The 26,046-nt window shown below is 38.2% G+C and overlaps 1 protein-coding gene across 6 annotated transcripts in view; it reads left to right on the top strand.

The window, feature by feature from the left end:
* Positions 1–11,135: 11,135 nt before the first annotated feature.
* TAPT1 (transmembrane anterior posterior transformation 1) overlaps positions 11,136–26,046 on the top strand; it is a 50,081-nt gene continuing 35,170 nt past the window's right edge. Inside the window, exons 1-4 of one of the 6 annotated variants that reach the window (XM_029960440.1) lie at positions 11,136–11,241; positions 15,853–15,984; positions 20,178–20,296; positions 25,051–25,074. In XM_029960440.1, coding sequence (XP_029816300.1) covers positions 15,958–15,984; positions 20,178–20,296; positions 25,051–25,074 — 170 coding nt within the window. In that variant the 5' untranslated portion in view covers positions 11,136–11,241; positions 15,853–15,957. Of the gene's footprint in view, positions 11,242–15,488; positions 15,514–15,852; positions 15,990–20,177; positions 20,297–24,324; positions 24,392–25,050; positions 25,075–26,046 lie in introns of those variants that run through there. The other 5 variants (XM_018067650.1, XM_018067669.1, XM_018067655.1 and 2 more) reach the window with 5 other exon arrangements.

Here is a 26,046-nt window from a genome sequence, read left to right as displayed (position 1 = left end):
TGTATTTCATAGTACCTGCTTTATTACCTCTCACAGCTATATTCTTCATTCCCTTGTAGCTCACTCATTTTTCATTGTTATCACTTGATTTGTTTTTATTATAATCTCAAGTTCAGGAAAGTGCTTTATTTGTAGGGGTGATACGATAAACTTATATGACTACATACACAACTGTTACAATCATATAAAGGAAATCCAGATCTAAACCAAAGTTATAGTATTTACTTTCCTATTGTAATTCCTGTTTGAGTATTTCAGAGATATTAACAAATGTTAATACAACAGATATTACACATAAACACATCACGTACACACATACACCCACACACCACCCCACTGCAGTGGGTTTGGAACTAGATGATCTTTAAGGTCCCCTCCAAACCAAACTATTATATGATTCTGTGTTGCTGAATCAAGCATCACAATTCTAGTAGAAGGTGACATGTGTAATAGCATACTCATTTTATATACAGGAAAAAAGTTCTGTAAAAATAATGATTCTACATCTGGAATAAAGAAAGAAACATGTCAGTTCCTTGTGCCTTAATGTTCTTTCTCTTCTGGTTTTAAATGATCATTTGTGACTCTTCTACTGCAAAGAAATCCTTTACTTAGCCCCTCTGGCTGAGAAGCAGGCATGCTTTTAATTTGTTCCAATTTGATGAGATGGCCTTTTATAAAATACTCTACTTTTTGTTCTATGCATTTCATTTCTGGTTGGATTCAAATGTCAACAAATTGATCCTTGGCAAACCAAGCTTTCCACTATGCAGTATCATATCCTCATTGCACTAATTACTTCATCATATCAGTTGAAATACTGCTTTTAAAGTAATTGGGGACTTAGATATCCATATTCTTTATGCAAATTAAAATGAATAGCTATGCTTAGTAAATGGGAAAACTGCCTGTTAGAGTAGTTTCCCACAAAAGAAGTTCAGTTGTTAACCCATGCCTAAATTTAAGTTAAAATTTTTAAGCCTGGGTGTCTAAAATGACGCTCTTCAACCCAGATCTCAAATTTTAAATACAAGTGGCTCCCTTGCAAAACTGCTTGCCACCTCCAACTGCCTCTAGCCCAGTAAGACACAGTGCTCTCACTTTCTCAGCCCTGAATTATCTACTCAACTATCCTTGAAAGCCCACAGAAATCGGGCTTTGTTGCACAAAAGAGCTGGCCCAGGATCAGTCTATTCCTTAACTTCCTAAAATATACAGCTCCTAGCATAACAATGTTTGAGTGGTCATTGCAAACAAATGGGAGGGTGTTCCTCTCTCCCAGAACACCAGTTATTTTCCAGAGTGAAACACTCAATGCCTGGCTGTGCCTTCAGGACACTGTGATGCTCATCATGCAGCTGATTCAGTCAAGCATTAAACACGCTCACTCAAGTTGGGCTAGAGATCTGAAAGTTCCATAACACTGTTCAGGCAAAGTTTTAAAATTTGGCTGCTGAAGATGTGAGGCAAACACAGCTAAGGGGACAAAAACAAGACGTGCCCTGGAAGCATACTGTAGAAAAAAAAGGGTGATTTGACATCATGAGCAATCTAAAGTCATAGCATCAGAAGCCAAAAGCATGCTGCAAGCAGGAGAGTAAACAAGAAGGCACAGTAATTCTGTGAATATTATTAACTTTTTTTTTCTTCCAGTTTTCAGGTATTGTTTTATCAGTCTTGCTTGTCCATATCAGGGACTCCAATTTAAATGTATGTTTGTGCTCTGCAGATGTATAAGAAGGTGTACTTTGCATATTACCGTAAAGTATGCTGCTTGCAATGTTCTGCATTCATCCAAAGGGCAACACTCAGGCACTCAACTGTTCTTATTTTAATTTATAAATCTCTTGATTTCATTTCAAACAAACTCACTTAAGAAAATGGGAGAATGATTGTTATGGATTGTGAAATATAGGAGTACTGGGAGGGAACTGAATGTGCCAGCTGGGAATATAAAAAGGAGGGAATGAGTCATGTAACTTCCAGTCATTCGGAAAGGGTAGTCCTGACTGGGCAGGGGTGCAATTATTAAAATTTATGTATCAAGTATTTATTCCTGCGTTGAATGAATAAATGATCTGCTAGCAGACCATAATGATCATAAATGACCTGCTACCAATGTTGTGATAAAGGTTCTGTCAACAATCATATTAGAAGGATTTATAATACAGAACTAAAATAGAGCATCCTGGTCACTAAAATAACTCCAGAGTCAGACTTTGGATCAAGTTATCATAACCAAGCAGCTGACTAATGCCCACAAAAATATCTGTGTGCATGGGAGACATCTTTGTGCAAGCTGGTTGGATAGTTGCTTGTCTAGGGTTCTTTTTATCAACACCTCTATGGAATGTTGGGTACTTGGTTATGTGAACAAGCATCTCTGTGTGCAGGTGCTCTAAACAAACATATGAATATCAATGCACACTGGTGCAAGTTTTTTAGGCCAAAACAAGCCATTGGAATGTAAAAAATCATATATTCAACAGGCTGAGATAGAAGTTAATCTAGCACTCCACAGTAAATCCCACTAACTGAAATGTTGACAGTACTTTAAACATAATAGTGTCAAGATACATAATTTACATGACTTCTTCTTAAGTCATCTTAAGCCTTAAGTGTTCGAAAATGTGCTTTCAGAATATTTTCCATATAAGGAATATATTTCATATTGTTTCAATTAAATTTCTGGATTCCTTAACCTTTGATGATTACCCCAATACCTATATTCTGGTATTTCAAATGTGAACTCAGGGACTGACAATAGAATCTCAACTTTTACTCTTGATGTCTCTCCATGAATTCTGTCAATTCATAATGTGACTTTGGGGCATACAACTTGTTGAAAATTACAGGATCTCACAACAATAATAATTTGAAAATGGAAAGGAAAAACATGTTTAGGTAATATTGTGCTAGTTGATGCAAATGTAGGGCAGGTAGGGTTACTCTGTAGGAATATTAAGCATTTTCAGTGTAAGCGGCATTCTTTATGATCTGTCAGGGCTGAAAGAGCAATCCCGAATACATTGCAGTGCCTCTTGTTACTCATTAAGATAGAGTAATCCTCCTGGAGTTCCAAATGATAATTGGATTTGTATGGGACCTGCCAAATTAAAATTGCTTGCTTAAAATATAAAACTTAAGCAAAAAAAAGGACAGGAAATTTTGAGTTCCAGTTGATGATGTGTTCTTATCTCATCAAGCTACTACAGAGGGTCTTTGGCTTGTGACATAAGAAATCACACCCTTGATGCTGTAACTGTGCTATTTATAAACAGAAATTAATATATTGATAGACACAGTTTGTGAATTCATAAAAAGTCTACGCCTGCACACTAACACATGTAGTGTTAGTGTAGATCATGTAGGCTATACTGGTGTTACTGGAATTAAATTAGAGTTGAATTTGATCCAAATGCTGTTCTCACATTTGACAACTGAATTGTAAGAGTTAATAACAAAACCAATAAAGAAAGAAAAAATCAGTCTCAAGGGATGACAATTATTAAAAAACACAGCACTGAACTCTTGTCTGAAAGAGACTGGTTGATTTTATAGAACATTTCTAATCCTAAAACAATACTTAGTTCCTAATGTTGACCTTGATTTTAGTATTTTGTTGTAATATATATCTAAATAAATATTTGCATGCCTATATATATATAAAACAATATCTGTGTTCATGAAGAGCAGTTCTGTATAATGTTTTTCACCTTCTTTATATCGTGCACAGTGGATTAGGTGTACCTATTCTAACACTGTTTAAATAACAAATAACAATTAAAAAATAACACATTTACTCTTTCAAACTTCAAATAATTCAAAACCAGTCCCAAACTCATGAACACTGCATGAGCCCACTGAAGGTTATGACTTTATTTTGACTTACAATGACTGAAGATTTGGTCTCAAAGCCATTAGTTACACATTTATAAGCAATATATTTCCTTTTCTGTATATGCTAGGGTTCATGGTTTTCAAGTGCAAGTATAATTACAAAATGAGCCATGATTTTCAGAAATAGGAATCTAAACTAGGGATACCAGAACCTCTTAACTGACTCAGTTAGTCCTACAGGAGGCTTAACATTTTTGAAGAACACATGGGCCCCGAAGGAATGCATCCATAAGTGCTGAGAGAGCCGGCAGACACTGTAGTGAGGCTGCTCAGGATCATATTTGAAAGGTCATGGAGATCAGGAGAGGTCCCTGAGGACTGGAAGAAAGCAAATCTCACCCCGGTGTTCAAAGGAGGACCCAGGGAGCAGGCCAGTCAGCTTCACCTCAGTCCACGGAAAACTGATGGATGCCTCATTCTGGAGGCCATATCTATCCACATGGATGACAAGAAGGCGATCGGGAATAGTCAGCATGGATTCACTAAACGTAAATTATGCTTGACCAGCCAGATTCATTCTACGGTGAAATAACTACCTGGATGGGTGAAAGGAGAGCAGTGGATATTGTCTACCTTGATTCAGCAAAGCTTTTGACACTGTCTGTCACAACATCCTCACAGGCAAACTCAGGAAGTGTGGGTTGGATGAGTGAACAGTGGGATGGATTGAGAACTGGCTGAACGGCATATTCCAGAGGGGTGTAACCGGGGCACAGGGTCCAGTAGGAGGCCTGTCACTAGTGGTGTCCCCCAAGGTTCAATACTGGGCCCAGTATTGTTTAAATTATTCATCACTGACTTGAATGAAGGGTTTGATGCCTCCTCAGCAAGTTCACTGATGACACAAAGCTGGGAGGAGTGGCTGGTACCCCACAGTGCTGTGCAGCCCTTCAGAAGGACCTCGACAGGCTGGAGAGATGGGCAGAGAAGAACTGTCTGAAATTCAACAAAGGAAAATGCAGGGTCCCTCACCTGGGAAGAATTAACCCCATGCACCGGGACAGGCTGGGAGTCAACCTACTGGAAAGCAGCTCTGTGGAGAAGGACTTGAGGTCCTGGTGGACAACCAGTTGTCCATGAGGCAGCAGTGTGCCTTTGTGGCCAAGAAGGCCAGTGGTATCCCACAGTGCATTAGGGAGGTGATCCTGTCCCTCTGCCCAGCACTGGTGAGGAACATCTGGAGGAACTTCTTTACTGTGCACGTGACTGTGCACTGGAACAGGTTGCCCAGAAAGGTTGTGGAATCTCCATCACTGGAGATATTCAAGAATTATCTGGATGCAATCCTGTGCCATGTGCTCTGGGATGACCCTGCTTGAGCAGGAAGGTTGGACCAGATGACCCAGTGTGGTTCTTTCCAACCTTATCCATTCTTTGATTCTGTGATTCTGTAATTTTTATTGCCTAAAATCAGAAAAACACTTACCATTATGTTAAAATCTAGCATATTTAAATTCTCTTCTGAGCGGAGATGCTTTCCAGAAATGAGAGACTTAAGATCCTATCCAGAGATCTCACAATCTAATTGTGTGTATATATACATATATCTGTCTTCATACATTATTATAATGGAAATACTCTTGCTGAGCTGAGACTTTCAACTAATTAAAATCAATAGGACCATTTACAGGAATCCTGATTGCTAATGATTCTTATAACACAGATTGCCATCTCCACTTGGGTTTGGCAAGACTGAAAACTCGTATTGTAAATTCAGTCACCCTGACACTCTAAATTTGGGGGTTCACCTTTGCTACTTGAACCTGAAAAAATGAAGAAATGGTAGACTGAAACTTATATATTAGGAAACTTACATAAATTACATACTTTACAGGCAACATTTTCTGATGCCAAAACACCAATCACTTTCTAATACTGGGTGTTTCATTTTTAGGTACAAGGAACTGATGTTAAGAGACAATACTCCAGTTGCTCTTCTGTTCCCATTTCATGACTTTTGGAGCTCTTTATAAGCATCTTTCCATCTCCATTTTCTTCAGCAATTTCCTCCCACCTATTCCTCTCACACCTCATGTCTGTCTTAAGCTTTGCTGAGGAAGCAGCTGAGGATGCAGTCAAAGGCAGCTGCACTCTTTTTTTATAACACTTAAACTTATCTTGCCATGTATAGAGCCATCTTCAAATGTTATGCAGCTACAGATATGTAACATGAAGAAAAGAGGAAAGAAGAGATTACAAAACCTTTCTCACAGCATCTCAGGGTGAAGCTTGTGATAAAAGTAACTTGGAATTGAAGAGATTTAGGAATCTTGGGGCTACTTTACTTTCAAATGTGTGAACCTTATGGGGAAATGCCCCACATATCACTGAGTTCAGTGATGTTGATGTTGAAAAGAACCTTTGCTGCTTTTTTTACATAAAGGGCATCAGAGATTCAGATATCTGGACTCCAATAGAGTCAGCAGTTTACATATTAGTTGTGGTATTTTGATAAGGATATATAAACCCTGAAGAAATCTTGACACTGGGAAATGGAGATCAGACTATGAGCAGGAAAAAACTGTCATTGATGGTCACAGAAAAAGTATTTGCTTGATTAAAAAAAAATCAAGATATCTGACAGGAAAAGAGATATAAAAAATATTACACTAGGAAACTCCTAGAAGTCCTAACAAAAACCAAAGAATATTTTCAATTTTATTTTTAAGATAATGTGAGCATGCATTTAAAAACCTGTAATACTGAAGTAACTTTCTGTACCTCTGCCCTTCAATCCTGCTTGAACTATGGTCCCAGGATAAAATACCATACAAAAGTGTCTGAAAAGAATTATTTCTTCCAAAAATTTCAAAGATGGCAGGTGTGGAAAATCATGGTGTCATTGGAAAGCACCACGGATTTTAACTGTGCAGTAGCTCCTGTGCTATATAATACAGTTTCTAAAGCAAACAAATAATGGAAATGTACCAGTGAGAAGTCAAACTTGACTTTCAGGTACTACAGTATTGCATAACATGATTTGTACTTTCATTATTCAAGGACATGCTGATGTTGAGTAATGCCCTTAGCTTACCTAGGAATCAACCTAATCTTTAGTGAGCCTACAACTCAGGAAAAAATATGGTAAACTCTAGAATTGTATATTTTCTATTGAGATTTAAAAAAAAAAAAGGGGGGGAAACACTTAGGTTACTAGTGTGTATACAACAATTTCTTATACTGATTATTTTTCATAGTGAAGATTATCCCATGCAAACATTAATGTACTGCTTAGATGTTGAACATAAGATGAAGGAAACAGTCTTTACATGATTTTTCTCCTGTGGGCGTAAACAGATATTTTTAACTTCAGCTACCAAAACACAACTGACTGAGACAGAATTAGATTATATTTCTAACCAATACTTTTGTACCTTGCAAATATATGACAGCTGCGACTCTGAGAGATTTAGAACTAAGTTTGCTAGTTTCAGTTGTTGCTAAGAGATTCATTGCCTTTAGTAAAAGAATGAATATGCACCCACATAATAAGTGGATCGATGAACTAAAAGTCACAAACCTAATGCAAAATAAATTGTTTATACTACAAAAGGACCTGAAAATATTTTATTGTGGAAAAAAATTGGCATTATTGTACTTTGAATTCACCACAAGTTTTGTTGACTTGCCTCCTCACAGGTGTACTCAGCAATGACACTTTTAAAAACGAAAAATTATTGAAAACAATGAAGACAATAATCCAAGATAATTCCTGAAGGATACTCAAGAAATTAAACCATTAAACCATACCTTTTTAGTATTTAGTCTGTTTTAAACAATATTGCAAAGTCTAAAGAAGTTTGACCCCTACTAACAAAAAGCTTACAATGGAAAGATACCAGATGTTTTCACGGTTATGACTATTGCAGTTACTCATAATTGTTTCATACTGCTATGAGTATTCATTGTTACTACCATCATTTTAACACCTGCATCTTCTTTATTGCTAGTTAATGTGTTCTCCAGTTTCACCTACCTCTTCTTGGTAGTACACTGAGTTTCCAAACTTTTCTCTATACTTCTTTCACATTTCCTAACCTATGTCCACAATTTGCATCTCATATGAGATATAATTTTGTTGACAGATTTTTTTCCATGTTTGTATTACTCTCTAAAAAGATCTTACTTAACCTCTTCTTTATCACACATCACTGATATGCCATCTCTGTTAAGAGGGGATTATCTGAGTAGGTGGGAGTAGATGACACAGAAGGCAAGGTCTGAAAAGACAAGAAAGTTCTGCCACCAAAAAGCACTATGAAAACAATTTTTATCCATTTTCTGAATCTTCTTCTTAATGACCTTTTGTTGGGTCTTATGGGGGAAAAAGATCCATTACAAAAAAAGAAGGAGTTTTAAACCAAGTAAAATGTTCTTCAGAAAAAGACTATCCTCACTAGGAGAGAAAGCAGTTGTAGCAATGAGTACTCAGGGACTAAAGCACAGCTGAGCTGGACACTATAAAATTTTAATACTTAAAAGTACCTGAAAAAATTTCCTGATATCAAATGAGCAAAAATCCCTCTGTGATGATTATATATAATATACTTTAAAGGTAGATAAACATTAATCTATATGAATAGAAAATTTAAGGCAAAAAAATAAGCTTGTGCAAAGCCCCAAAGACCAGTCGTGCTGACATTTCTAATAAAATTCAAGTAACCTTTACTTCCTGGACTGTATTCACTATACTAATTGTTTTTGCTGTTCTATGAATGAAACTGGTTTTTTTCCTGCACACAATCATTGTTTTGAAACAATCCTCCCTTTCCTCTCCACCTGCTGATTATCTTTTGGGGAAAAAAGGGGAACTGCAGCTGTGGGAACACAGACAGGACTGTGTCTTGCTCTAAAAAATCTCTTCAGGAAAAGATTGGTGAACGGTTATGAAACTGTAAAGCAGATTCTGACCCACTGCAGAGTCACTCCACAGCATGTCTCATAGCAGATAAGCTGTGGAAAGCAAAAAAGTACTGTTTTTTGTGCCCAAACAGCAGACGGTGCCAGATAACTCCCAACCGTAGGTATCATAATGAACCACTACTTCCTATATGAACACTGCTAACATTCGTCACCAAACAACTTCTCCCCCCTAGTTCAAGGACTCAAATACATAAAAACTGGATTTTGCTGCAGTTGGATTAACCTTCTGGAAGTGGCCACTGTGCCAAAATATCACTTGAAATATATACATATTTGCATGTGAAAAAGAATATATTATAAATTCAGCCAATGATGGTTATAAACTGTACATAAATACAGAAAAAAGCATACAGAAGGATTCCATGGGTAGAAACTTGAGGATAGCTACTCAACGTGGTTTTGAAGTGCCAAAGAGACAAGTGAATTCTTAGCTGAACCATATTGCAGTCATACTATTATCGTGCCTTCAGCTGAACTACTTCAAGCACAAAACTGGAAGATGTTGTAAACCAAGCAAGGTTATCTTGGGTCAACCCCTGAACAGAAAATGTATGTGCTGTCACAAGTGATGCTGGCAACTCATTAGATAGCTTCTCAGTGTGCCTGGTTGTTAGATGATGCTTGATGCTGCAAGGACCTTCTTTTTGGTAAGACTGATAACAAAGCTGTGACTATTTGTTGTCCTTAAATATCATGAAGCATATCTTATGGATGGATAGAAGCTTTATACAGAGTTGGAAGGAGAGAAGCAGAACGTCTCCCAGTTTGTCATATAACTTTGCACAGACTGCAGCAGCTTTCAACTGAGGTAATTTGTCGGCTATTTTTGGAGCTCTTTGTTCTACATCCTATTTTTCCAACTGCCTTTTACATCTACAGAGAAAAGATGAAAGTCCAAATTGATAATGTGTAGTAGTTTTCACTATTAGCTCCCTATATGATTCTCTTATTACACAGTATGAGTTCCTGTAAAAAGTGCTCTACTGCCCAAAAATACAAGATTTAGATTAATCCTACCAGATTTGGGGCATTTAGAACCACTAAAGGCAATGGAAATGGGAACCTCTAGTCTATCCAAAGCCTGGAATGCTCTTTGGGACAACTTTATAACTTAAGAGTTATAAAGGAAAACTACTATGGCCTTGCAAAGAAAGAATAAAGCATTCTTTGTTTTCCCAGGGTGAGTGGCTAAATATTAAGCTGACTGCATCTGGCATGTGAATGCCTGATAAGAACACAAGAACTGAATGTGAAGGAGATCTTGTACTTGAAATTCAGGCCAGGTATTTTGTCTTCGTGCCCATGTGAATTGCCCTGCATCCGAGTGCTTCACTGTTACGTTGAAGCTGCCTGCTACTTATATTCTTGTTTGCTTGTGTATTAATTATAAGCGGTTTGCTGCAGGAACAGTTAGTTTTCATTAGTATGGTCTGTGGCAAGCCTCATCACCGCCAGTACGACGCTGCCAGCAGCGAACAGCATTTCCAGCCTCAGCACTTCAGGAACCGCATGCTTTCAGACCTGGTTTTCGGGCTGGTGGGGCTCCGTGACCTCCGCGGGCTCCTCAAGCCCTGCAGGGGCTGGTGAGCTCCCTGTGGGCCGGGGGGCTCCAGCCGCTCCCCGTGGGCTCGGCAGCCGCGGCTCCTCCCGGCGCCGTCCCAGCCGGGGCAGCGCGGGGCTGTGACCTCAAGAGCCCCGTCCAGGCCAACCCGTGTCCTGCAGTTCATCGGACCCCTGTTGGCTTTAGAGTTAATAATTCACCGCCCGCTTTCCATTTCTTGAACAAGGTCTTTTATTTGCATGGCTCAAGGTGGATTCATCACGTTGTTTCCAGCTGCTTTGAACTGCTGTCCCCCAGCCCCACGTGTTGGGGGTGTGTGTGTTAAACCGTTATCATCACAGCCAGTTTACGAACAAAGCCCAGAGCTGTCCCCCAACGCAAATAGCGTTATTTGTGCCCTGCAGGACCCACAAAACCAGAGGGAGCCTCACAGACGGAGGCACGAGGAGGAACCGCCGGCCCGTGAAGGGTTAACAGCGGCACAAGATGGCGGCGCGACGGCCCCGCCCCCGCTCCCCGCGCGCGGGGCAGCGGCGCGCGGCCGGTCCCGCGGCTGTCGCGCGGTTGATGAGTCAGCGGCTAATAGCGCGCGCGGCGCGCGGGGGAGGGTGGCGGCGGGCGCTGCAGGGGCGGCGAACATGGGCACGGCGTGCGACGCCGCCACCGCGCCGGGGGCACCGCCGGGAACGGGCGGCAGGACGGCGGCCGCGGCAGAGCCCAAAAAACTCTCTGGGCAGCAGCGACCCGCGTCCCCCCGCCGCCGGCCCGGGGCAAAGCCGGCTCCGCAGCAGCGAACCCGAGACGCTGGGCTTCTACTCGAGAGCGACCGGGGCAGGAAGAAGAAGAGGAGCCTGTCGGTGAGGGGCTGGCGGCGGCGGCCGGGAGCGGGCCTCGGGCGCGCAGCGGCGGGGCCCCGGGCCTGCGGTTGGCTCTCACGCGGGGACCGGGGTGGGCCGAGGCGACTGTTGCCCGGCGCGCTGTGGCCGCGCGGCTGGCTTTCACATCGCCGCCCGAGGGTGTCGGTGCCAGGGTGGTGCCTGAGGGGCGCCGTCCGCCCGCCCTGGTGGCGATACTGTTGGGCGAGGCGACGGTCTAGGTAAAGTGCGCCGGGCACCAGGCGGGACCGAGGAGCGGCGGGCGGCTCGCGGGGAGCTTTCCCTCAGCCCCTGCCCGTGGGTTCGGCCTGCGAACTCGCCCGGTCGGTGCGGAGAAGCCTCTCGGCGTGGCCGGTGTGTCCCGCGCGTGTCGGGGAAGGGGAGCGCGGGCGGTGGGGTCCCCGTGCCCTGTCACGCAGCTTCTCAAATGGTGATGGCCAGGAGGCTTGTGAGCAGCACGGGCATCACCCCTGGAGTGCGTTGTGCCCTGGAGCTGGAACTCGGGCTGTGAGGCTCGGTCCTGCCCGGCAGCGTGTGTGACAGGAGCGGAGAGCCGGGGCCGGGAGGCTGCGGGCTCGCTCAACTTTCTTGGTGAAGTACGTGAAACGCTTCATCGTCCTGCCAGTTCTTGTTGCGTTCACACAGCTGTGAGCACAGTGGTCTTTGCCTCTACTACTGACAGTAGCGGTGCTGTTGGAGCTTTGAACTTGTACGCAGATTGTTAGAAGTCTTTTAATCTAAGTGTAGTTTACTAACTGTGGATTTATAGGGAAAAGGTCATTGCTTTTGCTATCAGTCTGCAGCTCTATGTACGTTCACACTTGAACTGGTTATTTCGGGTATCTACCAAGTAATTTTTTTAAAATAGTCCTGCTATTCTTGTAAAAATTGTCAGTTGGTGTATCAGGGTGGATTTAATGTTGGTAAAGTTATTTATAACTTTATTAGCACCGTATTCTTAATTGATTGGCTTGCTAAAAATCTGGAAAGTGCTTGAAGTGTTCAACTTTCCAGGCTTTCTCCCTCAATGTTGCTTGAGTGTGATAACACAGGTTTCATCAAATGCAAAAAAAAAGAAAATAATTAGGATTTATTAAAGTAATTTAACAATTGAACACTTTCCTTCTCAGTTTGATGGATGTTGTGTTTGTTTCTGATGTGTTATGTCATAGGACATGCAGCATCATTGACTGCAGTTCTGTGGTGTTGACGAACACTACAGAATGTAATGGTGATGTAATTTCCATAGTTAGAAAAGAATTGGCTTGATTGTAGTATTATGAATTGCCTTGAGGTGAAAAAAGAATGATCAAGATACATACTGATGTGCCTGACAGACAGCTGAATAACTTTATAAAGAACTGTTATTGGCGGCACTGAAAAATATCTAACCGTTTTCCAGCAATAGATTTGAAATTTAAAAATAGTTAGAAATCATTGGTGCTCTCTGACTCTTCAGGGCAGGAAAACATAGGGAGAATAGGCTTCTTGATAGAGCAACTCAAAATCTTAACTAACCTAAGGGTAGTAATATGTTAAATAGTAGAAGTAGAGTTTTCTTCATGATGATGAAGCAGGACTACTACTGTAAAAAGAAGTTGTTTAGAGAAGAAGGAAATGCTTTTTAAAATATATATTTTCTTCATTGATTAATTGGTGTGTTTACAGAAGAAGTGTGTATTTAGGATTGATGGGAGTGAAGTGAGTGCCTGGAATTGTTGCATTTGGGATTAAAGTTATGATTATATAATAAAAACTTACTGAAGCGCAGTGCATTTCATGCTTGCACAACTTTTCCTCTGCATTTCTGGTTAATGGTTATCCTTTGTGTAGCTATGCATTGAAATATAACTTAGGTAAATCATTATCTTCTTACCTTGAAGAAATTTGTGGCCCTTTATGTTTTTGAAGCTGCTTATGCTTTCCTCTCTTGAGGTGAGGAGATAAATCAGCATACTATAAGCATTGAGAGTCTGCTGTCTGAAGAGATTAAACTTGAGCCACAGTCTAAAATTTTCTGACTGCAAAAGAGGGAAATTTGGAGTAGGGAAGGAATTTGAAGTAGGAGTTAGAGTGTTTACTTTTAAAAGCAAATGTTACCTGATGCTTTGATAGCAGAATTAAGCCATTTTTCAAATGATTTATTGCTTTGTCCTGCCTCGGTGTCTCATGCTGTTCTGTTGGTTACTGTGTTTTTCCTACAGGGTCAGCCACTAATCTTTTTCACAGCTGGCACAGGGCTAGGGCTGATGCTGGGCAGCAATGAGTGCCCAGAAAGGAGGTGGCTGTGTGACTGTGTTCCAGTGCATCCCCTGTCACTGGGGAGATTATTTTGCAGTCACAGTCTGGAGCTTGTGTATTGATCAACCTCAGTCATGAGGATGATTATCCCTTAATATCTGGGGCATGAAAGTGTAGCCAGGTGACAAAAACTTAAAATCATTTGTTTTTCAGTAATAGACCTATGAAATAGTTTGTGTGAGGTAAGAAGGAGTGGGAACAAATAGCTCATTAGCTAAAATCATTGAATATCTCAAGTTGACAGGGACCCATAAGTTACTCTATGGTGGTTGCCCATATGCATATATTTATTGTGCAGGGAACTTCAGTTGCTTGAGGTTGCATTATCTTTAAGTTAGAGAAGGTCAGTTATCCGATGTGGAAGAAAAGACACCTAGGCAGTTAACAGAGTGGTTACTCAGTGTATTTACACCTAAAGTTATCTCTTTGCTTTCATGTTTCTAAACAAGGAAGAATTGGCAAAACCAAAAAAAATTACAAGTAATAGTGCTCACAAGAGATCTGAACACTGATTTAGTGGTATGAATTTCTGCTTTATTTCACAGAATGAACTTTGATTGAAACTTTACATGTAAATATTATTTACTAATTAAACTACATATTGGTTTGTTTGTTTTAAAATAAATGATTTTAAGGCTTAGAGTGGTGTTGGCCTGCCTTACAGAAGTGGATCAGTAATATATAAATCACCAAAATCACTATCCAAACAAGCTCATACAGGGGAAAAACGATTCGGTTCACTTAGTTTAAAGGAAATCATGATTTATTAACAATACATAATTAACCTGCACTTACTGAGTTATATAGCTGTGATCAGTATAGGCAACATGATAAATCACAATACCAGGCATGCAAAGAATGTTAATACACCACCACAAACTTCAAGGTGCTTGTTTGTAACCCCCCCAAGTTCTAGTCACACTCAATATGTGTGTGTGTGTGTGTGTGTGTGTGTGTGTGTGTGTGTGTGTGTGTCCATCCCCAAGGTTATAAGCACACCTTGTCTCTTCTGCTTCTTGTATACTTCTGTTTAAGCTGATTCCTTCTCTGCTTTGAAACACTTCATAATTTTCTGGCTACTGTTTATGTTAATGGTCTTCATCTTCAATGTGGTAACTATTGAAAAGGCATTGCCTCAGATAGTTTTGGGCGAATGTTTCATACAGAGTGTCCATACTTGCATTCCTCTCTTACCGGCTGTTACCTAGGCAGTTTTACTATTACTGCTATACAGCCTCTTCATCCTGAGAGAAATGTGGAGCATTCTACCATGCAAGGTCCCTTCCACCTCTAATAGTCACTAAGAATTTGTCTAAAATCTGAGTTTACTGTTTGTGAACATGTGCTTGTGTCATGGTAGGTGCTCTGTAGCTTTTCACCTGTTTGTCTAGATCAGTCATTTACATCTTTTCAAGGTTGTGTGAACACTGAGAGTTTCTATTTTTAAATACCAATAACCAGAGATGCTGAACTTCACTGTAGTGTTCTGTCACTTCTGAAGTGTTACAAGGAGGTGGTGATGTCAGACCTCGTCAGTAAGTGTTGAATCTTAAGCTCAACCTCTTTGCGCTGACAGCCTGAATTTCATAATTATGATTTCATATGGTTTTCATAATTTCATATGTTATTAATTTTGCAAGACTACTCTATGCAAAGTTTTTTTTAGAAGCCATATGAGTCGGCTAAACATAGGTCAGTCAGCCTTCAGCTTGTTTACCTATAGGCATTAAACCACAGAAAACTTGTGCATGCCTGATGGCTTTTTGATTGTGCAAGACTTTGTTCTGATCTCCAAATGTTCAGTGTGCTTGTACTGTTTGTGTACTGAATGACTTGGGATCATGTGTCCATGAACATTTTGATCTTACAGAAAGTTTTTCTTTGTAATAAAAAAAAGGTTGCTAATGTTGCTGAGAGAGAAAATAGCTTTTAAGAAGTCAAAAATGGAGCTTAGTAAATTTAGGAGGACTGTCAATAAATTAAGTTTATTGCATTCAGTGTAGCAGCTTTGAGTAATGTTTTGGGTTATCTGATGGAAAGGATTGCCTGGGAAAAGTAGCTTCTTTTGTTTGTTGGGAGGCAACAGGGTAATGAAGGGGAGAGCATAGGACATGCTTCTCATACAGCTCCTTCCGTACAGTTATTTAACCATCAGCAGAAACCTTCTGGGTGAGAGGCCTTGTAAATGAAACATGTAGCGAGAGACAAGTAACAAAAGCACAGCAGCTTCTCACCCTTTGGAGATCATGCCTGAAGTCTGAAGTGTCTTCTGCTTCTGTGTGTTTCTGAATAGATCTTTCATTGCTGAGATTCATCAGTGCTGAGCTAACAAGAGGTTACTTCCTTGAACACAATGAAGCAAAATACACGGAGCGGAGAGAGAGAGTGTACACGTGCATGCGGATACCAAAAGAACTGGAGAAGGTGAAGTATGTTTAATATTTGATTCAATTTAGAGATGAAATCTGTTGCATTAAAGTATTTAAGGAAATATGTGTTTATAAAACGCCTTTGCTACTAAAAAAAAGATGTAAATATCTATAATGATTATTTTTCAGTGTTACTAACTTAAATGTTTTTGTTTTTGGGGGGAGTTTGCCTATGTTTGCTTGTTACTGCTTGCAGCTCAGCTTATTAGCAGGGACAGACAAGTCCAAATGATGACAAATTAATTCAAATATAAAGATATCACTGATGCTTAAAGGAATAGTCAATTAAAATAAAACTTTTTGTAGCAAAATGTAATTTTGCATTATAAAATTGTACAGATTTTTTTCAAGTCTTTAATGCTTTGAGGATGGGAAGATTTCAGTCTTATAAAAATGTGGGGATGGATGAGTTTGTCTAAGGTTTTTGACATAATTTTCATAGTCTTCTATTTTGCTTCTTGCTACTGTTTACCACATCTTCCCTCTCTATCCCAGTGCTGTGGCCCTTCCTGAGGGATTCCAGCCACCTCCTTTATATCAGCTTAGATGTCATTCTGGCCCTGCAGTGAGCCAATTCCAGTGGTGTAAGGTAGAGGAGAGTTTTGTTTTGGCATAACCATGTTGATTTGGGAGGCAGCAGCAGCAGTATGCTCAAGGATAATGAGTAAGACAACACTGGTAATAAGGTTTGGCTAGGACGCAGTGTAATGATAACATTAAAATTAAGATTGCTAAAATTTCCAGAAGCTCTATGGATGAAGTTACAAAATAGAACTAAATTAATTTAACTTACATTGAAGGAAGAGGCTTATTTCACTCTTCCTCCCACTTCAGTCTCCTGCTTTATGCATGCTGCCTGCTTTGCATGAGCTTGTTGGACTGTTCCAAGAGTTAAATCAGCTCATAATTCAGCAGTGAATGCCTCACTTTTCTTGCTCTGTTTATTCTGTGCTAGGATATTGAGCTGATTTGCTCAGCCAGTATTCTTGACAGTCCAGAGCCTACAGAAGGGGACCTCTGTAGCTTTGGGTAGGGGTAGAAAGATGAAAGTGCAGTGGAGGAAGGAGGGAGAGTAGGATTCCCTTTGTCAGTAGCACCTGGTTCCTCCTTCAGTATCATTAAATTGATCCCTGGGCCATGGTAAGGCCTGGTTTTAGAAAGCTAAATTCCCAGACAATTACTGCAGAAAATCACAGAATGAATGAGATTGGGATGGACCTCTGAGATGATGTAATCCATGCCCTTCCTTAAAGCTGTGTCACCTACAACAAACAGGTTGCTGGGGATCAGAGGCAGATGGGCTTTGAACTCCCCCAGGTTGGTGTCTTCGCATCCTCACTATTTACCCATTCCAGTTTATGGTAGAATATTCCACCTATGGTAGAGACTCAGTCGAACAATACAGCAGTTCTACATCATCTCCACTGTAATTATATAGATTTACATGCTGTCTCCAAGGCACAGAAATTATTCTGAAGGATCATCACCTCAGATTTCCAATAAAACTTTCAGTGTGTAGGAACAAGGAATGACCAGCAGTCTTTTTGTACATAAGATTGATGCTGTAGTAAAACTGATTTACCGTGCAAACCCCATCAAACTTCAGTCTGTACTTTGAATATGAAATATTATGAAACTGTATAATAAGCAGATTTAAAAAGTGATAATTATCTTCTTAAAGGGAGATTATGAAACAAATTTGTTAGTTCTTTGCATTGGCTTAGTCCAGCTTAGTACCCATACTAGCTATGTCAAATTGAATCTTCCTCATTAAAAAAAAATACGATGATGAGCATCTAGAAAGAAAGCTAAATAGTGTACAGATCATCACCTGTTGCAGGAACCGCTTGCCTTTGTGATACAAAAATCTGTTTACTTGGAATTAGGCATGTAAGACACTAGGAAAGGAACAGAAGAATTTTCTTAATGGCTTTTTCTACCTAGTAGTATAATTACAGAATAAGAATGAAAATTATAATCAGATAGTGAAAATAAACTGGAGTAAATTTATCAAAGCCTAATATTGGGAGATATTATTTAACATGCACTTATTACATTCCCAGAGTTTAGAGTGGGGTGTGATGTTAAAAGGGCAGTATTTTTGTATTTGTTGTTCTGACTACCCTTTTTTATTTGGGGAAGCTAGATAATGTACAGTATAAGTGCTACTTCCACTCAAGCTTTTTGTGCAATTTCAGTGGAAACTTTTCTTTGTAGTAAGGTATTTATACTAAATGAAAAGGTGGTCTCTCTTCCTGCCATCTTAAGGGAAGACTTGTTAGTTGATCTCAAAATTAAACTGTGCTCTTTTTCTAAGTTATAGTTATGATAATGGAAAAGCTCTGTAAGCTTTTCTGTTAGTTCCTCAGTATCTGGAATGTAGCAGCAAAAATAATGTTTACAGAAAGGATTGGAAGGTTCAGTACTGATTATATTTAAATGGATGCATGTAAAAGTGCAAGTGCATTGTAGTAAAAAAATTAGAAAAAAGAGGACATTAAACAACAATTGCAAATATTAACACAAGCTTACAGAATGTGAAAAACCATCATTACACTCAGGCAGATAAGAAGTCTGTCTAAATCTAAAAGAAAATGCAGTGTTGTTTTCGAGATTATAAAAATGTCCTCAAAGAACAGAGAGGCAAAATGACAGGCTGTCTTTCTATTTTGCTTGGGTTAAGGAGTTAAAAAAAAAAAAAAGGTAAGTGTTCAGCTCTATCATCCCCAGTGCTTGAAAATTCAGCACCTGGTTTAAAAGTTAACAAAGAAATAGGTTGCTTAATAGCATATTAATGCACTGCATACATTTATCCACCATTCATGTAACGCTGCTCCTGATAACTTTAAATGATAACTCTCTGCTGAAATTTTAGAATATGGTATTAGAGGCAAATGCGTGAATGTCAGGGAAGAGACCTTAATATCATGATGGTATTGAAATATTCTGCCACTGTAGAATTAGTTGAAATAATATTATAAGGGAAAGTAACAACTTAGGAATGACAGCAGTGCTGTTGTGCCCAAGCCAGTCCTCTTAATGTGGCTTACGGATAGATGCAGTGGAGTGCAGTCCGTGGGATTGCTGTCAAAGTTATAAGGATGCACAAGGAGTAAGAGTGAGAGAAGGGCACACATCAGTGATACGTAGCTCCTTGGACACTGATGTGGCTGTTGCACAAAGAAGGTATTTTGAAAGGCTTATGGGAGATAAAAGTAATTTGCTTGTACTTTGGTTTATACACACCCCACTACCCCAGTGTCTTCCTTTCTCATCAGCAGTACGTATGACTTCAACATGCAAATGCATATCTGTCATGGACATTAGGCCTGCTTAGATGTTGCTAGTCTTAGTTGTGCAGTAAGATAAGCTTGCTTTTTTACATGATTATCCTTGAAAGAAAAAATATTAGCTCCTGGTCTGACAGAAGTATAAAGGCATGTGCCTAGAATCCCATTCAGGTAGACTCATAGAATCATCGGAAGATCAGATGAAGAAGGAATGTCGTGTGAAGAGAGTCTGGTATACAAGAGCTTTCAATTTGTAGAGTCTATGTCTAGTTTAATTATCGTAGAGTTGCTTGGCTTAGGACTGTAGTGAAATGGCTTTAACTGTTTCTGTAAATTTAAGGATAAAGCACTTTAACAGAGGGCAATGGGAAATTTACCTCTTCATAGTTTATATTCTTATATGAAAAAGATGAATATGCCGTGAAAGAGATCTACCAAACTATAATTAGCTATGCAGTAGAAAATTTACCAGGTAATAAAAAAATGGAGGGGGGGTAATACTGAAAACTGGCTGTGCACATTTACACACAGCTTTTTTCCTCTAAAGTTAAAACATGAATTTTTGTAACCTTAGAGGAAAGTCACCACTGGAAAATGAGCTACAGTTATATCCAAGTGCAGTTCATCCATTAAATAAAGACTGAGTTCGGTGAGCTGTGAAAGTCTGCAAAAGCCTTTGCTGCTTGGACCTTGTGGTGCAGAATTTTTGCTGAATAGTCTTCAAAGTGCATAGCATGTTAATTTTTGTTACAGTTCAGCTGATTGAGCAAGTGAGAGTATTGTGCTTATTTGGTAAATTAGCCTTGCGCAATTGTATTTTTCATAAAATAATTCTTTATGAACTTTTGTAACCCTTTATAAACTACTAACATAATTCTGTTTTATTTTTGTAATTTAGTTGATGTTTTTTGGAATCTTTTTGTGCCTGGATGCTTTTCTCTATGTATTCACCCTGCTTCCTTTGAGAGTCTTTCTGGCAATGTTCCGGTTCATCACTTTGCCATGCTATGGCTTACGGTAAGTTGATTTAAGAGAAAGGTGTTGATACCCTTAAATAATGTTTCTCCATTTATGTGTGTGCTTCATTTTATTGCCTTTCTGTACCTTTTGAACTACTGATGACTTCTTCCACTGTAAAATAGAAGTTTTGGTCTAAACTAGCCAAAGCAAAGGTGTGTGTATGGGACTTTTAAGCTTCGCCACCAGTCACTAACTGTCATCATTGCTTCCTTCAGACACAACAGTTTGATAACAGCACCACTTAGGCATATTCAGGTTAGTAAAGGACAGAGATGTAACCTTACCTTACAGTTTTGTTCTTTTATCTAACATCTATTTGAACACTGTTTCAAAATTTCTAAGGCTGACTGACTTGGCCCATGTCTTTTGACAGACTTTTTGATATTGAAACAGAAGGGTTTTGGTGGTTTTGTTTGTTTGTTTGTTAACAATAAAAATTTTCCTTATTTTCATGGTAAACTTTGCCAAAAGGATCCCTGAATAAAATGTGTTCTTTTCTTTCCCTTGAAGAATCTTGGAGAGTAACTCTTAGAGAGGAAAATTAAACAGAATATTAAGAACTTTTAGATCTTAACTCCTTGCTTTCCTGTTAAGATCAATACTAAGAAGAAGTTGCTAATACATAGGATTTTTAGTTTGCCTTTCTGGCATAGGCATAAAAAATTGGATAGAATTAATTTCCTTCATAAAATTTGCTACTTTACAGTAAAGCTGATTCTGTAAGCCTTAAGTGCAGCTCAGAAGAAAAAGAGCATTTGTATTAGTGTTGTAATTTTTTTCCTGAATGAAGAAAGACTTCAAGGTTTTTATTCCAGGTTTCCCAAAACTTGATTTATGGTTACAGATTTTTTTATTTTTTTTTTTAACTGAGTTGCTTGAATTAGTGTTATGAATATTGTCTTTTATATGTGAAGGGCTTTTAGATGCATAGTTTACAAATGTATGTTCTGATTAGAGCAAATGCTAGTCTAGTTGCACAAGAAATAATATTTTAAAGTATAGTCTAAAGTTGAGATGTTTGTACTTTAGTGATGCTTAACATAGGCACTAGGTGGCAGTCTCTAATGTTTTATTGTGCTGTTATTTTTGAGCCGAGTCTCAGACTTTGATTAGATCAAAAGGTTTTTCTTAGCTGTGTTAAAAAGTGACAGCTATTTGGTTTTAACCTGATGACAAGTCAAATTATGTGCCTATTTTTAGATATCCATGTGGATGGTATTGCTAAAATGTTAAAATTCAGGTAAATGTAACGGATTTTAATGTGTCATTTTGATTTTACTACTTTTTTTTTTTGTTCAAGAATGTTTTTCCTTGTCTATAAAATCAGTTTTGCTTTTGACAAAGAAGTTTTCTGCCCTTCTGAAATTATGATTAAAAATTTGAAAGACCAGTTGCTGGTTTTGGTTGTTGTTCAATATCCTGAAGCAAATGACGTTGAAAACACCGCACGCACTCACACATACGTGATGTGTGTATATGTGGGTACATGAACCTGCAGTGTTAAAACTTAGTCTGCTTGCTTGACAGGATTTTTAGTCTGTGAGGCAGGGTAGAATCCAGTTTAATCTATTTAACTTGCCTGTGTTAACTTAAAAGTGTTACCAGGTAAGATGCAGTGAAAATGAGATGATCTTGAGTGAAGAAGGCTTTGTTTTTGTAACAACTGCTGAGGCGATTTCTTTTGTCACAGTTTCCTCCAATGTGTTTGGAATTTAGATCCCTAGAATCTCTTTACTTGTTCAGTACTTGAGGCTTTGTCTAATTCATTCACGTTCTAATGTTGGTGGCTTTTTACTGAAAGATTTAGAATTCATGTCTGTGATATCTAATGGAACTTTTTCAGATGTACTTACTTCCAAATATTCAGAGCCTGCACTTTGATTTTGGTTTTTTTTTGTTGTTGTTTTTCTGGTTATGCTATATGATTTATTATGGCAAAAAATATTTGTGATTTTCTTCTAGCTTAGGAAATACATTTCTATTTGTTTGTAACAAACGAGTTCAATAGGTAAAGCACATTTGTAATTGCAAAAGGTACTTACAAAGCAGGTGGCTGTTTAGCTTGCTCTTTCTCACAAATATCAAATAAATGTTGACTAGTTGTTATTTGAACCTGCCACATCATATTCCATTCTGTGTAGTAAATAAAAGTGCTCCTCCCTTCATCTTGACTTTTTTCTCAACATCTCAGTGAAATAATTGAGCAGTGAGTGTTCTGTCTCCCTTTCAGTTTACTCTTCAGTTCATTTATTTCCTCATAATTCTATCTGCTCTTTTCAGTGTAGAAAAAGACTGTTACCCATTATTTCTATAAAACAATAAACCCACATTCTATGTAAATGGGCTAATTCCTGTCTGTGTTATATTGTGCACAGTGCTTAAGTGGATGGGGCATGCTTAGTAACCTCTTCCACGGGTTTTAATATTCCATTTTACAGAGTTCTGAAAGGAAACAGAGTAACGTATCTTAAAGAAAGTGGTTTCCTTTTTCTGCCTGGACAGTGTAAGCCCTTCAGTTTGACTTTTGTTATTCCTCATCACTTGATCTTTCCTTTTGAGCAAATTTAGTTTGGTGGTTTTGTGAGAGCTATATTGGTGCTAAATAAGCTGGTTTTTAGCAAGACTCTAAAACTTCTTCAGTCAGAAGAATCCAAGATTCTATCATTAAGTGAACTAAACTGCCGGTTAAATCACCGTGATCAAACTGGCAGAGGCTGAATCATCACATTGTGGTAGTTTTGGCAGGTGCAACTTCATTGTTTCTGTGCTTGTGCTCTTAAAAAATTAACAAACACTTCACAAAATTAAATTACATCTTCTGAAATAAAAAAAAATCTGTTTTACTGTATTTTCTTTTGAGTCATGAATTTTCCTAAATTACTCTCTTTAATCTTGTAAACTACTCTCATTTTATTAATATATTCTTTGACAACATAAAAACACATACTTAGCTTTAACAACCAATCTAAGGTAGAGAGAGAAGTGGACCTGGTGGAATTGTCTTTCTAATTACAGTCCTTGGTGACAGGTTCCTAAAAATAACTCTGTTTGTGGCTGAAAGGTACAGTTTCCTTTTAAATGCAGATGCTTTTTTTATTAATACCTCAGACCCAGAGATTCTGGGTAGAATAATATTGCTGCTTGTTTTGAAACTTTCATAAGCTAACTAGTTTTTGTTGAAAATATGTTGCACATCAATAAAAGGTCATATGGGAATATGGAAAAGCTCTTCTATATTATTTGTAAAACCCCATGATATGAAAGCTAAAATTGTGTATTAGTGAAACTCTGATGGGACTCCCAATTTAATTATCCCTGAAGGCATTTTATATCATCTCCACAAAGCAAGTGAGGACTTGATAGGGAAAGTGAGACTTTTTTCTCCTCCAAATTCTAGTTTTCTCAAGAAAGTACAGTAGAAGATTTTTTTATATGTGAAGATTGAATGACAAGGCCTTCACAGTTCTTCCACATGGAAGTATATATAGTTTATAAATACATGTTCTGCATTTTGCTTTTACTCTGCTCTCTGAAATAAATTAATTTAGGTCCTGTCAGCAATAGCATCATTAACTTCAGCTGTATTCTATGTAACTCTTAAAATTCCCATTGCCCTCCTAAGAATTCACAGATTTACATTTTTCAGTAGGAAATAAATAGAACAGCATTATTTCAAGAAAGAAAGCATCTCAGAAAAAAAATAAAACACACTGGCATTCTTATTAGGACATTATTTCTTTGTTCATATTGTCAGATTATTAAATAGATTTGAACCTCTGTTGCACACTTATTCCCAAGCCTAATTTTTTTTTTTTTGTGAAGGACTATAATGGTCACCTTAAGTTCATTGAGAAAGTAATGCACCTGCCCATCAAAATGTGTAGCTTTCTACCAATCAAAAAAGGAAGGTGCATTCATTATTTTCAGTAGTGTACTCTCAGACCAAGTAGTCCTTTCTCCTCTCCATAGCAGTGCATAGTGTAGCAACATTACAACCTTCTCTTTCTTTCTTTCTTGTAAATCAGACCGAAGGGAAGAGCACTTTCACTTCCTTTATAGGATGGAATGTGGTGTCACAGGGATTCCTCCTTGGTGAGTAAATCCTGATTTTCTTTTTCCTTCTGTGCTGTCAGCCAAATTCACACATCTACATGTAATCAGTAAAAAGGCTGGTTACAAATAGCTAAATTAACCAATGTACTTCAAAGGAGAAAGCAACACTTAGTTTTAATAACCAACACACAAAATTGATTCAGTGCTGTTTGTAGTAGGTATATTTTCATATGTAACTTGCATCACTATGGAAGTTGTGATGTTAGATTTAAAACATTTTTGCTTAAAGTGCCCATGGACCAGTTTGGCCCATTTTAAAATAGGATATGCTGGAAAAACTATAGCCCCTGCTGTACTTTAGTTTATAGTGCCTTAAGGTTTTTGATGTTTGTTCTAAGTACTGCTTCAATCAGGTTCATAGCTTTATTTTTGTGTGTACTTCAAGCAGGTATTTTTTTGAAATGCTTAACCTAAATTCTGGGGAGTCCTGAGAGTTCATTGCCAGGTGTCGTAGTATCAGACTTGAAGACGATTCTGTGCATAATAAAATACAGCACTTGAGCAGTTTGTTTACTGACTTCAGTTATAGTTGATTCTGTTGTTAAAAAAATAAAAGCCTAATGAAAGCTTATTCTAGTTGTCACTTATTTGAAATCTCGTTTTTGTTTTTTTTTTTTTTTTAATTTATTTTGAGACAGCTCTCATCGGGGCCTAACAGCAAGGTTGGTTTTGTTTCATTCTTAGCATGGTCTCGTGCTGTGTTGTGTGCATGTAGAGGCTTTTTATTGTTTAAGAAATGCAATGCCATCTAATCTTGGCAAACTGAGTTCTCAGTACCTTGGAATTCTTCATTTGGGACATATTTTTATTATCACAATTTTACAACAGTGAAGTCCTGGGTACTATAAGATGTATGTCTTTTTAAAGCCTCAAACTGGATATTAGATTTGATCAAAATAGCTTTTCTTCCTGAAGCCAAATGAGCATAATTGTAGAATATTTCCAATGGATCACTTTGGACATTTTAAAAAGTTTTAGTGTGTAGTTATGTGGGCAGGTATACCCCTCAGACAAACTTGCTTGTATTTTTTGTTTTCCCTGACATCTTTAGTTATGCTAACAGGAAAATATCCTGTTATGTGTTAATCTAATCATTTTTGTTAGTGCTTCATGTAAGATTAGAAATTTATGACACCACGGTTGATTAATGAAGGATACATTGGAGAATTGAGAGATTGATAAAGACTACAGGAAAAAAAAATCCTGCAAATAATATAATTAGAAAAGGTTTTCTGTAAAATACATGCTCAAACTTGTAACCTCAGTGCTAAAAGACTTCTTCAGTGCATTATTAGCGGAACAATAAACCTGTGTAAATGAAAAGGGTTTTTTCTGTGAAATAAAACAACATTTATAGAAACATTACTCTTATAATAAGTTTATAAATGTATATGTCTATTTTTTATTAATATGAAAATATCGATCTAAAGCATTATTACACTGTTACCGTATTCATATCTTAAATTACTGTATCTATGACATCAGTATTGGAAATTTTGTCTGTGTTAACTTCAAAGGAGAGTAATCTGAATTATTTGGATGAGACTAAGCAGACTAAAAGAAAAGAACCATTTAAAATGCAATTAACTGTTCAGTTAAACAAGAAAAATGTCTCGAATACCTGTTGGTTTAAA

The sequence above is a fragment of the Manacus vitellinus genome, unplaced genomic scaffold, assembly GCF_001715985.3.
Source record: "Manacus vitellinus isolate BGI_N305 unplaced genomic scaffold, ASM171598v3 scaffold_0_pilon, whole genome shotgun sequence".
Classification (NCBI taxonomy): Eukaryota; Metazoa; Chordata; class Aves; order Passeriformes; family Pipridae; genus Manacus; species Manacus vitellinus.
Note: the sequence above shows the minus strand (reverse complement) of the source record. Positions and strands in the feature narration are given on the sequence as shown.